This window comes from Meleagris gallopavo, chromosome 8 (assembly GCF_905368555.1).
Source record: "Meleagris gallopavo chromosome 8, MGAL_WU_HG_1.1, whole genome shotgun sequence".
Taxonomy (NCBI): domain Eukaryota; kingdom Metazoa; phylum Chordata; class Aves; order Galliformes; family Phasianidae; genus Meleagris; species Meleagris gallopavo.
In genome coordinates, this window is record NC_139411.1 from 11,109,100 (window position 1) to 11,121,783 (window position 12,684).

At 56.9% G+C, this 12,684-nt stretch overlaps 3 protein-coding genes across 12 annotated transcripts in view; 2 read left to right on the forward strand and 1 right to left on the reverse strand.

Annotated features, from left to right (window-relative positions):
• Positions 1 to 1,238, reverse strand: part of ASCC1 (activating signal cointegrator 1 complex subunit 1) — a 27,455-nt gene extending 26,217 nt beyond the window's left edge. For 3 of the 10 annotated variants that reach the window (XM_085229657.1, XM_085229664.1, XM_085229660.1), the window contains exon 1: positions 1,094 to 1,238. The gene's annotated coding sequence lies outside the window, so the exon portion shown is untranslated. The other 7 variants (XM_085229665.1, XM_085229661.1, XM_085229659.1 and 4 more) reach the window with 6 other exon arrangements.
• On the forward strand, positions 824 to 8,120 carry ANAPC16 (anaphase promoting complex subunit 16). The gene is made up of 4 exons (XM_085229679.1): positions 824 to 975; positions 2,383 to 2,540; positions 5,522 to 5,596; positions 7,450 to 8,120. Exons 1-4 carry the CDS (start codon positions 920 to 922, stop codon positions 7,563 to 7,565), a joined length of 405 nt encoding a protein of 134 aa, XP_085085805.1. The 5' UTR covers positions 824 to 919; the 3' UTR covers positions 7,566 to 8,120.
• A 2,923-nt stretch (positions 8,121 to 11,043) lies between these two features.
• DDIT4 (DNA damage inducible transcript 4) lies at positions 11,044 to 12,415 on the forward strand. Its single transcript, XM_085229677.1, has 2 exons — positions 11,044 to 11,210; positions 11,369 to 12,415. The coding sequence occupies exons 1-2, from the start codon at positions 11,114 to 11,116 to the stop codon at positions 11,848 to 11,850; spliced, it is 579 nt and encodes a 192-aa protein (XP_085085803.1). The 5' UTR covers positions 11,044 to 11,113; the 3' UTR covers positions 11,851 to 12,415.
• Positions 12,416 to 12,684: the final 269 nt, after the last annotated feature.

The following is a 12,684-nucleotide window of genomic DNA, read 5'->3' on the forward strand; positions in this document are numbered from 1 at the left end:
TGTCACCTCTCACCCTCTTGCTGTTAGCTGGGAGCAGAAGCCAACCCCCACCTCACCACCACTTCCTTTCAGGAGTTGTAGAGTGATGACGTCTCCTCTGTTCCCCAGACTGACCCGTCCCAATTCCCTCAGCCACTCCCCATAAGACACCTGCTCCACCTCACAGCTGTGTTGCCCTTCTGCGGGCCCTTCCTTATTTCTATTGAGGAAAGCTGAGCTTCCCCTCCAGCTGCCCTGCTACAGGACATCGGGCACCCAAGTTCCCTTCAGCCTAAAGATATTAAAACGTTAAAAACCACGTAAGCCCCGTACAGCATTTTTACATCACATCAGTGCACCATTCTGTGTGACCCTTGTGCTTCTCAGAGCTTACGTGATGCTTTTTTTCCCCGCAGAAAATACAAAAAACAAGATTCCCTGTGAAAAAATACAGCGAGTTTGAGACAAACGTAGGGGATCCTGGAGGTGTTCCAGAGAGACACGGGCTGATTTTCGCTGTGGAAAACACGCAGCAGGGCGAGCAGTACGGTCGGTCAGACCTCAAGACTACACACGTCACTGAAACGTTCACATGCAACAACTCCGCTTGCCCAGGCGCTTTTAGAACAGATTCCCGACAGCGAACAAGAGCTCCGGCAGCACGCCGCCCTGCGTCGGAGTGTCTGTGGGAGCACTACCACGGAACTGCCAGGGTAGACACAGAGCCCGCTCCCGAGGCTCCCGTGCGCGCTGCATGCCGAGCCGCGGGGCTCGCCGCCACAAGGCTTCCATTCCCCCAGACTCCCCTCCACACACGCAGAACCAGCGACTCACGAACCCGCCCTACGACGGCGCCGTCGCCAAGGTTACCGCCCCCTCCCCCACAGGAAACTGGTTGGGGCCGCGCGCAGCGCGCGCCCGCCCGCCCTCCCCGCCCAGCATGCACCGCGAGCGCGATCACGCGCGCCGCCTGCGCCAAGCGGTGCGGGCGCCCAGGTGAGGCCCGGAGCGGGCCGCCGAGCCTCGCAGCGGGAGGAAAGCGGAAAGGGGGCGGGCGGCGAGAGGGCGCTCGACCGAGCGGGAGCGGAGCGTCGGCGGCAAGAGCCGCACTCACCGGGAAGCGGCTCACTACGGAAGCCGGGGAGGGGCCGCGGTGGGGCGCATGCGCGGCGGTTTGGGGGGGGTGCCGCCCAGGGAACGCGCGGTGCAGGCGCACTGGCGCCGAGGAGGCCGCTGCGTGCTGGGCAGGAGTGTGGGCAGGGGGCGGGGCGGCGCATGCGGCAGTTCCGTCCCACACACAAAATGGCGGGCGATGAACGCCCCGGGGAGGTCATTCACCACTCTGTGGGCTGGCTGCTCACCTGTCTCACCGCTCTCACAGTAAAGAATTTCTTCCAAATATTTAGTGCAATAGGGCACTGTATGATTCAACGATACATAAAAGAGGCTGCCAAAAAGTCCTGAGCAGAAATACCTGAAGTGGGGAGGGAAGCAGTGTTAAGCACTGTGCGGGAGCAGCAAGTGTTGTCACGTAGAACAGCCCAGCAGTGGCTTCTATGCGTTGAGGGAGGTATTTGACAAGTGCTAAATATCCCATTCCCACCAATGCAGCAACAGACAGTCGCTCTAAAAAGACTGAGAAGAAGCCAGGCAAGCAGCCACCACCCTTGTGCTGAACAGGCAGGCGCTGTTTGCTGCTGCAGGAGGCCCAGGGCACGGTGTGAGGGCAGCTGACGCGAGGCAGGCGCTGATGCAAGGCAGGGCGCTGTTGCTGCAGCCAGGCGCGGTGCGGCTTCACGCAGGATGTGCACGGGAACTGGCAGTCCCGCGGGCTTCCAGCTTTTATTAGGGAGTTGGGCTTTCTCTGTGTTTGTGCTCCTGGAAACGAGGCCAAAATAAAGAAGTTTTTTATGGCTCTCGGGAGCGGGAGCAGAGCCAAGCAGCTGACGGCCCGCTGAGCTGGGTCAGCGACCTGCATGGGGTTATTTTTATGTGCTGCAGCAATTCCGTGACATTCCCAGGCCCCTCGCCACGAGGGTCGGCCCGAGGGCTGCCCACCGTTTAGGTCTGCTGCTGTGGGGTGTGACAGCTGCCTGTGGCTAAGCAGGGTGCGAAGCTGCAGCCGTTCTCAGTGGCCAGCTTTGGAGTCGGCCGTGACAGGCGTGCCTGGCTACGTGCCCTGCCGCTGCGATGCGCTGGGGAACTCCAGCGGTGCAGCCGGAGCGGATGTGCGCAGGCCAGGACATGCACCCTGTGGCCAGCTTCCTGCCCCTGTGGGTGTTTGGGATGAGGCTGCCAGTCCTATTTGTACCCGTTAGCACTGATGTCTTGGCCCAGAAGTGGGAAAATTTGCCGCTGAGGTGCCCTTCCTAACTGTGTTCTGCTTCCCTTCCATGGCTGCAGGCTGGGACGGGGTGAAATGGCCGCCTCCTCTTCATCCTCTTCAGCTGGCGGAGTCAGCGGCAGCTCTGTGACAGGATCTGGTTTCAGCGTCTCAGACCTGGCACCGCCCCGAAAGGCCCTCTTCACCTACCCCAAGGGAGCCGGGGAGATGCTGGAAGGTGATTGCGCTGGCTGACTTCTGCACCTCCTCCTTCCCCACAAGCGTGAGACCCCAGGGCCCACTCAGACTTGGGCTGGCAGAAGCCAGAGGGAGGAAGGAAGCTCCAGGGCCAGGCCCTGTCACAGTGCCTTTTCCCATGGCCCGCCTCATGGCTCCGGCTCTCCCTGCCTCCCATCAATTGTGAGGAAGTGACTTTTCTTGCAGTCACCTCAGTTTTAAGTCCGTGACAGTGCTTCAGACAAGGAAATGATCCACCTGAAAGGGAACATGACAGCATTAATTGCTCATTGTTAGCTGATCCTTTGAAGTCGGACAGGAATTACTGTAAAGATAGCTGTGGCAGGAGTATTTTTCTTGGCAAAAGAAGTTCTGGGGTTAGATTGGACTGGGCTAGTACAGAAGGCAGCCTGTGTCCCTGCTAGCCAGGAAATGCAAGGCTTGTTTTGGCTCTCAACCCGAGCTGAGACCTTGCTGCAGAGATCTGCGTGAGCAGCACGAAGGGATGATAAGGACCCTTGACCTAGCTGGAGGCATGCCTCCTGCTGTACGGCACAAATTCAGCAGCAAATCGGGACTAGACCTCTCTCCTGACTTTTGGAGGCTGAGCACATTCCCCCCCCCGGTGTTCTACAGGGCCATATTAGCTGGCCTTGGACCTGTGGCTCAGACATGCCTGGGTTTCCCTAGGTATGGACATGACATGGCAGCACAGGACAGCTGGGAACTGAGCTCTGCGTTGTAATCGCTGTTTTTATTACACATTAGAGTCCGTATGCCAGTCTATTGAAGTAATTATGACTAAAGAGTTGTTCATAGAACTTAATGAGTCCTCAAAACAAATTAAAATAATGAAGCGCTTCACGTTAGCAAATAGACAGGCAACTGTTCTTCCTGAGAGCTGCGCAGGCTGGATGGCTGGGCTGGAAGCAAATGGGGAATCAGAGGAGAGGGAAAGCAGTTGTCTCCCACAGAGGTAATGAGAGTGTTTGAGCAGCTCTGGTTATGTTTGGAAATGGCGCAGCATTAACATAGTATTTTGAGAGCTTGCAAGAGAGGATATTGCGATTGTGGTGCAGCTCAATTCTTTCTTCTCACCCAGGACTCAACTTCAGATTAGTTGTCCAGGCCTGGTGCTAGAAGTCCATCTGTCCCCTCAGCCTTGGAGCTGCTGCTCTTCCTCATCTTTATAGTGAGCGGCATGTACTTGATTTTATTTTGGGCTGACCAATCCATTTTGGGTGGCAGCAGCAATTGTACACTCTCCCTGTCACAGGAAACTTTAGCTTCTTCATTCTGAGATAACAGGTGATAACACTCATACCTTTTTCAGGCAGTTGCTCGTGTGGTAGCTGCATACCTGTTCCCTCCTCGAAAATCCCTGCTAACTGACTGATTTTTATTGCCACTGTAACTAATTCACTTGTTGTTAAATCAGTCCTTTTTGGAAAAGGAAGTGGCATAAGCCACATTAGTCCTTGGCACACAATTAGCTCTGTATACCAGGTTGCTTTACTCCTCAGCTGCTGCATGATCACTTAACTGATTTAACTTGTAAGATGCACGTTATTCGAAATCCCTTGTGCGGGGTTATGGTCTATGCCCACGGGAAATCATAAAACATTATAAGGACACAAGTGTCTGAGCACTGAGGGATTCAGAGGCTGTCATAATATTTGCCAGCTCCTGCTTAGCTTAGCTTCTATTTAAAAACAGATTAAAATTACTTGATGGGGGGAATGTAACAGTATTTGTGGATTTGCAGCCTTACTAAAAGCAAAGCAAAGCCCCTGTGCCAACCTGACAGCACTCTAGAAGTTATTCAACTGACTTAGAACCAAAATGCCATGGCAGAGTGTGATTCTCCACATGTCCGAGGGAGGTGAGGGCTCAAGTAACGCAGCTCTTTGCAGTTTCCATCAGGTGTGTGTGGCTGGCTGGGTCTGCTGCTGGTCATGAGGACAGGTGCTGGGTTTCAGCAGCCTGTAGAAGGGTCACAGCCTCTTACTGTGAGCCAACACAGGTCCCTTTCAAGCAGCCATTTGCAGCAGAGGGGATTTTCCAGCCTGATGGAAATCCATCCTGAATGGCCATTCCTGGCCATTCTCCTTTCTCTTCCAAACCCAGAATGGTTTTATTCAAGCAAGGAGGCGTCAGTGCACTTCATGTCTGGGCGGTTAAGCTGCTGGCACATACAAGTTTCAGTTGCTGGCTTTTTGGTGTTGTACACAAAAATGAAGGGAGAGCTTTGAGTTTTCTTCTGTAGCGCATCTTCCACATGTCCTCTCTGGCTGCAACTGTCATTGCTGCATGCATGCGGCAGCTGCTGGAGCCCAGCGGCTGCAGTCATGGCCTCAAGCCACAGGGCTCCCAAAGTTGGTGCACGAGCAGCATGCCCGTGCTGCTTCACATGAATGGGAGCAGCTGGGCTGTAGCGAGCTCCCTGTGGGGCTGTCTGCCTCTGGCCTTGTACATGTCGTACAGCTGCGTGCCGTCTTCATGCCTGTGAGTGGAGCTCCTCGTGGCAACAGTTCCAAGGGAGCAGAACTGCTTCCTGCTCTCTGCTTGGCTGCACAAGACTTAGTGGGGCAGCACTGCCCCCCCCCCGCCCTCCTTTCCTTGCCCTTTGCACCCCAGGAAGCTCCCCAGGAAGGAAGCGTGGGCTGGGTGGACCAGACCTGCTGACACAGTAGCAGTGGTTGCTTCCCACCCAGCGAGCGATCCGTGCTCAAAAGCGATGGCTCCCAGGTAGCAAAGCCACCTGCTTGCCTGCCCGCCCCAGTTGAAACCCTTGGTAGGATTTGACTGCAAGGCCTAGAAACCAAGGCGCTGCACGCTCACTGCAAGAGAAAGCACTGAAACTAGACAGATGGGGAAACCCACAGCTCAAATATAACAATATTGGCCACAGTGCTTGGTTAGGGCTGCTCCATCATAGAGCTCTCAGAACAGATGAAACCACCTCCCTTTTTCTATTTACAGATGGCTCGGAAAGATTTCTTTGTGAGTCTGTCTTCAGCTATCAGGTTGCATCTACATTAAAGCAAGTGAAACACGGTAAGCACATTATGTTTTAGCTGTACGCCGATCAGGGAAGATGGGGGCAAAAGCAGCTAAGAGGCTGACATATTCTAGGGTGCCAACCACAAAAAAGCAGAATAGCCTTTTAAGTTTGTGAATTAATGCCAAGTCAGGCTACCAGCGAGTCCTTTTGCAAGCCCTATGCAAAGCAAAGGGAACCCACACGGCCTGGGTGGGAAAAGGCCGTGCCTCTCGCAGCTTGTTTTTCCATCACCCTGTGCAGCGCTGCCTTCACAGGAGGTGAGGCCAGGAGAGGAGGCTCGGGGCAGGAAACGCCCACGACCTGATGGTGGCCCGGCACTGACTGCCTCTTTGGCCTCAGGCAAGTCACTTGGTGCTGCCTTTGTTTCCCTGCTGAGCCCTCACAGCCCTGCCAGGGTCAGGCGAGGTTTCCAGAAGTATCTGGGAGAGGATGCGCTGCTCTGCACAAGTGTGTGATGTGAGGTGGTGGGGCTGACTGTGCTCTGTCCCTCCCCAGGAGCCTTGCATGAGCTTTTGCTTCCCTCCTAGGATCTGTGTCTGTGGCCCAGGTGATGATAACTGAACGATAGGCTTAACTGCACAGCTTCATTCTCAGGATGCTGGGCAGAGCTCAGCACCAGAGCCCATCTGTTTCGTGAGGGTCACATCCTTTCTGGGCTCCACCTCTCATCAGCTAGAATGGGCACTTCCATGTGTTGTCTCAGACCGGAGAGGTTTCCTGTCCTCCACCAGTGATGGCTGCCAGGAGGAGGTCTCAGGGTGTGCGGCAGCTTGTGAGGCCATGATCGCATGTTTCTCAGCTGCAAAGCAAAGCTGAACTTTGGAGACATCGTTTCCACAGCCCCAGCTCTCCTGCACCTGTAACTACGAGCGGCTGCCATGTGGACTGGCACCCTAATGAGCAGCAACTTTTGGAACTGGTTTGTGGAGCGCTGGTTGCCTCCCTGAAGGAAAGGGGAAAGGCTTAAAATAAGATCGAGGTCATCGTTTTGTTTGTTTGTTTGATGGTTCTCAAAATACCAAGTCGCAGGAGGTGGAGTGAGAACAGGCGATTTTAAAAGCGCCCAACCTCTGCGGCTGCAGTCAGCACAAATTGTGCACATTTTATGCTATGCCTTTTGCTAGCAAGTTGGCTCCCGCCAGGCTGTTTTTTTTCCAAGAGGCTGCCAAGCTATGAAACTTGCAGTGCAGCCAAGAGAAGGGCTATTCTCATCTCTGTACCACTTCAGCTCATTTAATTGAAAATGGAGCCTGCATGCCAAGCGCACAACTGGTTTTAAATAAAGCTGAGCAGAACAAGTTGTCCCAGGGAACCCCGGGGAGGCAACCTGCCTCTCCTCTCTGAGGTTCTTTGTCGTTAGCACACTCTGATTGCAGCGCGTTTCTGGTACAGTCATCCAGGTTCTTCTCAAAGGACCATCATTGGCAGGAGGAGTTCCTTGCGCTGCATCCAGCCCTGCCTATGGCTCTATACAGGCCAGGCTTTCTCTAAACTTCTCTGTTCTTTTGTACCATAAATGTTTATGCTAAAGAAAAGAACTCCGTGCTGTTTGCGCCTCCTTACGCTCACTGTCCTCACGTTTCCCTGTCAGGGGCAGGGCTGGGTAGAAGACAGATTCAGCATTGCCCAAGCAGAAAAGCCTGTCCCTTTTGCTTCCTTGTGTGATCTGGTGAGGTCCTCTCACCATTTGCACACGTTGTCATGTACAGTGGGTTTGCATTCAAATCAGTTTTGGTGGGGTCGATTCTGCGCTCTGTTCCCCACTGACAGCTGAGAATTTGCATCTAATTGCAAAGTTTAATTGCAGTGTCGTTGCAAACCACGGTTACCTTTGAACTTCTTGCAGATCAACAAGTTGCGCGGATGGAAAAACTGGCCGGTCTGGTGGAGGAGCTGGAGGCAGATGAGTGGAGGTACAAGCCAATAGAGCAGCTGCTGGGATTCACTCCCTCCTCGGGCTGAGCACGTCTGGATCTCTGCTGCCGGAGAGCAGAAGAAAGGCACTCTCTGGCCCAACTTCAAAACACGCCACCATCTATCAGGGTATTTACAGCTGTGTCAGCAGGATTGGGCTGAAAGAAAGAAAGAAAGAAAGAAGGGGAGATGTAAAGCTGAGTGGCAGGGGAGGGAACCCAGTAAGTTGGTCTGCTGTTTCCCTCCTGTGCGCTGGCCCAGGTTATCTCCTGCCTGGGAAGCGTGCGTCTCTGCCACTCCAGCCAGGCCTCTGCAGAGCACTTCCAGGCCCTGTCAGAAAGGCTCTGCAGTCCCAGCCCTTCTTCTGGAGAATTGACAGGATGAGACCCGTCCTGGGTCAGCTGCACGGGTGACTCTTTGTCAGCAGTGCTCCTGTATTGCTGAAACTGTTTTCTTTCCAGCACTGTTTCTCTTTTGTCTGCACAGTGCTGGTAACACATTGCTCTTTAATGCAGAAGCTGTACCCTGAATACCCTGAAACCCTTTTCCTCCTTATTATGTGTTAAATTGTTCTGTGATAATAAAATAATTCTGTCTTTGAAACCATTTCTCTTTTCACCACTTGATATGGGGGGGTAAGGGGAAGGATGCGATGAAAGGAACAGTCAGCTGTTGAGGTGGGAACGAGGTTTAATGGAGCTCTGAGGCACCTCAGCTGTTGTAATGGTAAAGTGAAGTACAATCAAAACTATCCTCTGAGAGAAAGAAAACAAAGCACAGTTGCTTTATGCTCAGAAGTGAATTAAATCGGATTTTAATCCTGGTTTAAATCCTTGCATTTTAATCATCTTGTTTTTCATTTGTACCTCAGCTCTGTTCTTAAGGAGAACTGGGTTTCTGTTTTCTGGCATAACCATTTCAACATGTTCATTTTCCATCGGAGCCTTAACACTGCGCTCGCCAGCAGGGGGATGGGCTCTGCGCTGTACTTCGGCAATTGTACAACCTAATAATCCAGCTGCCTAATTTTTCCATCTTCATTATCTTACTTACCAGACGATTTTTTAGTTTTTGTTTTTTTGTTTTTAAACTCAGCAGCCACAGTCCAGTCACATCTGGATTGAAACTGAGACGCCATTGAATCTGTACACATTTCAGCAGTTTTGCCAGCAATCTGTGGTAACAAAAACCAAAGGGGAAAAGTACGCGGTCGTGTTTTGCATTTGTTTCCGTTTATACATGAGTTCTGGTACCGGAGCCAACTCCTCATTACCTGGAGAGAGGGGCTGAGATTGCAGACAGCAGAACTCTCACAGTGCAGGACGTGATGGAGAGCATCGCAGAGCCAGTTCCTGGGATGCCTGTGCAAACAGAGGCCCTGCCCTCACCGCCAGATTTCCTCCTCTTGAATGCTGCTTGCCCCAGCCACATAAACCCACCATGGCAGAAGGTGCTGAAAATACTGCTGCCCTCGCTACCTGCCAAAGGTGAGCTCCGCCTGACTCTCGCCCACCCTACGTGCTGCAGTCAGCACGGTCAGAAAAAAAACCCTTTTGCTTTTATTGCACAAAGAGAAACTTCGCCACCGCTGTGGCTGTGGGGATGCCAGGGTCCTGCCTGCAGCAGGCTGGTACAAGGAAAGGTCGCAGCTTTGCAGCAAGTGCCAGAGGCGGGCATTTTGGTGCTGAGGTGCACGGCATTGCCCAGGTCTCACAATTAGGTGTCCGCTTGGGGCTGAACCCCCCCAGAGCCCTCCTCCCGTCCTTGTTTTTCAGCTGGTCCTCCGTGTTTGTTGGGCTTGCGGCTGGAACAAGCAAACCCAGGGAACAACCCCAACCCCTGCCGTACATGGTGTGTTTGTATGTGCACAGCACCAAAATAGACGTGTGTGTGTGAGAGCGATTCAGAGGAAGTGAAAAGTTCACCGTGTACAGTATGACAAATGCAAAAACACATCGGTCTGTCCCTCCTCACGCTCAGTAAACACTTTATGTAAGGCAGCAGGAGAATTGGAGGGCTTGCTGCAAAGCCCCTCTCCCTCTGCTCCAAACGCCTGGTGTGTCCCATTTCTGCTCTGAACATCTGCGGGGCGACTTGGGGGTGATCAAAGCCCGCCGCACACCCACAGCTGGGGGGTCTCGGCAGCCCCCGTGAGCACCGCCAAACGGCTCCACAATTATTTTGAGGCTTGGCCGCAGCTGGGAGCGAGGGGGAAGGGAGTCCCGGAGCTGCGAGCAAAAGTTGAGGCGGGGAGGGAAAAAAAAAAGAAAAAAAAAAGAGCCTGAACAAAGAGTCCCGTTCAGGCTGCTCGCTGGTTTTCCTGTGGGTGCTCGCGGCAGAACGCCATGTACCGGCGCGGCCCTGGGCCCTCGATGCCGAGCCAAGGCACGCGCTGGGCCCAAGCCCCAAACAGTGATGCGAGGCTGTCAGCCACGGGGCGCGGGCACCCTCCGTGCGCGTCCCGGCCGGCCCGGGCTGCACGCCTCGCCCGGCGGCACGGCAGCGTGGGGCGCGCGGGCCGGGGACGCGCCGCGCTCCACGCTGCCGCGTTTAATTTCGTCGCCCCCGAGCGGGCCGCTGGTCCTTGTGGCCCCCTCCCCCCCCCCGGGATCGCGCCGTGTGAGCGGCGTACGTGGGGATAACGCACGCTGAACGGCTGTCGGGGAGCGAGCGTGAGGTCGGGCGCAGCTGCCGCGTCCCCCGGGGCCGCAGCCCCGCGCGGGGGGCACAGACGTGACCCTTCTGCGCGCCGCGGACGTGCGCCAAGGCACTCGTCGAGGCCCCGCGCAGCGCCTTCCCCCGGCCCCGGCCCCTCGAAAGCGGCAAAGCGGCGTGATCAAGCGGCGCTAATCCTCGGAGGGAGGGAAGGAGGTGGGGGTGTGCCCGAGGGCGCAGCCGGCCGAGAACGGCCCGTCCGGAAAGTCCGTGCGCGAACAGCCCCGCGTCCTTCGGCCGCTCTGCCGCGTGCTGCTGGCAGCTCAGCCCCGGCCGCGCCGCACGGAGCGAAGCGAAGCGCCTCGCTGAGCCCGAAACCTTTCGCGGGGGCTCTGCGGACAAACAAGGGGCACGTTGCGCCGAGGGAAGAAACACGTTTACGTTCAGCACAGCCTTGGATGGCCGTGTTTGAATCCCCGTCATCCTGCACCATCGTTTTTGCCCGTTTGCCATTTCCCCCCACTCTGACCCCAAAGCCAGCAGCCCCTCTTTGTTCTCCACCTATTCTGAGCCTCGCAGTTGGGCAGCGCTCGTACAAGCGCGTCGAGATCAGCTCCGTTGGGAACGAGCTCCGGGCACCGTCCCAGCACGTACATGCGCGATCAGCGGGCGCTACGCAGCGCAGCCCCACGGCCCCACTGCCTGCGGGGGCGCCGAGTGGAGCCGAGAGGAGGCGAGCGGGGCCGAGCGGCGGAGGGGGAGGAGGAGGCGTGCCCGCCCGCTGTCACCGGGCAGGAGAGACGCCGCGGACGTGCCCCGCGCTGCCATTGGCTGGCGCCGCGAGGAGGGGGCGTGGCGGTTCGCGCCGCCTCTATATAACCGGACGGTCCGCCGAGCGACCGGTCAAAGCGAGAGGGCGGCGGGGCGCAGGGGTCGGCGTCATGCCCGGGCTGTGGGAGCGGCTGGCGGGCGGCGAGCGGGGCGGCCTGGAGAGTTCCGACTGCGAGTCGTTGGGCAGCGCCTCCGGCTCGGAGGGAGGTGAGCGGGGGCCGGAGAGCTGCGGGGGGGCCGGGCCCACGGGCGGCCGGGCGGCGTCGAGCGAGCGGAGGGCTTTGGGCGCGCGGCGGCGTTACGCGGCGGTCGAACGGCACCCCGAGGCCTCGCGCTGACCCGTCTCGTCCCGTCTCGTCCCTCAGACCCCGACCAGACCTCCCTGCCGGACCTGGAGCTGCTGCACGACCCCGAGGACGAGCTGCTGAGCGCCCGGCTGCTGGAGCTGGTGCAGGCCGCGCTGGGCAGCGCCCCGCTGGGCTCCCGTCGCCGCTCGCGCCTCCTGATGCCGGCCCAGCTCGCCGCACAGCTGCGGAGCGAGCTGCTGCGCCTGGCCTGCAGCGAGCCGTGCGGGCTGCGGGGAGCCCTCCTCGACCTCTGCGTGGAGCACGGCAAGGCCTGCCACGACGTGGGGCGCATCGCCGCGGACCCCGCCGTGGTGCCGACCTTCCAGCTGACCCTGGTGCTGCGGCTGGACTCCCGCCTCTGGCCCAAGATTCAGGGGCTCCTCGCCTCGGCGCCCGCCCTCAGCCCGGCCTTCGGCCAGTCCCTGAAGCTCAGCACGGGCTTCACGGTGATGAAGAAGAAGCTGTACAGCTCCGAGCAGCTGCTGGTCGAGGAGTGCTGATGGGAGAGTGCTGCCGGCCTGGAAAGCGAGGCGGCCTGGGGTGCCCGCCGTGCTGGAGAGGCCCGGGGTGTCGGTGTGGCCCCGCCGGTGGCCCCCGTGCTTTGTGGGCCCACAAGGAGGGTGGTGGCTGTGGCCGTGCCCCTGGGCTCGGCGGCAGGGCTGCTGCGGGGGCAGACGGTCTGCTGCCCATCAATTTTCTTTTTTGTAACAATGATTGTAATCAATGGCGTTTGTGGGGGAGGGTGTGTGTGTGTGTGTGTGTGTGTCGTGGGAGTGAGCGATGGCTGAGCTGAGCCCAGATCACAAGAAACCCCGCTGCTGACATCTGGCAGCTGTGTTGTGAGTCCTGGTGTGGCAGCGGGGGTCTGAAATCATGTGTGTCTTTGTCACGGGGAGAAGCCTGGTGTGTGAGTGGCACGGGGACGGGGGGCAGGATCCCTTCCTGATATGGCCCGTGTGTTTCATTGATTACAGTTACACTCATACACTTGATGTTCAAGTGCAAGACTTCCTATGCAATTGTGTCATTTTTTTTACTTTTCTAATAAAATCTGACTCAGTGATACCCTGCTGTGTCCCTGTCCTCACTGGGCATTGGGAAGGGATGATGCAAGCACCTCCTCCGTGGGCAGAAATCCCCCTGCTGCCCCACATCCTGGGGGGGCCTCGGATGGTGGGAGGGAGCAAGAATTGCAGTACACCTCAATGTGGGGCATGGAGCTGTGACTCAGGCAGGGCTGAGTCAGCCCCTGAGCTGCCCAGGTGCACCATTGCCCACAGCTATAGGGACGTGTCTGGGGCTTTGGCAAACAGGAGGAGAGTCTGGTACAGGGG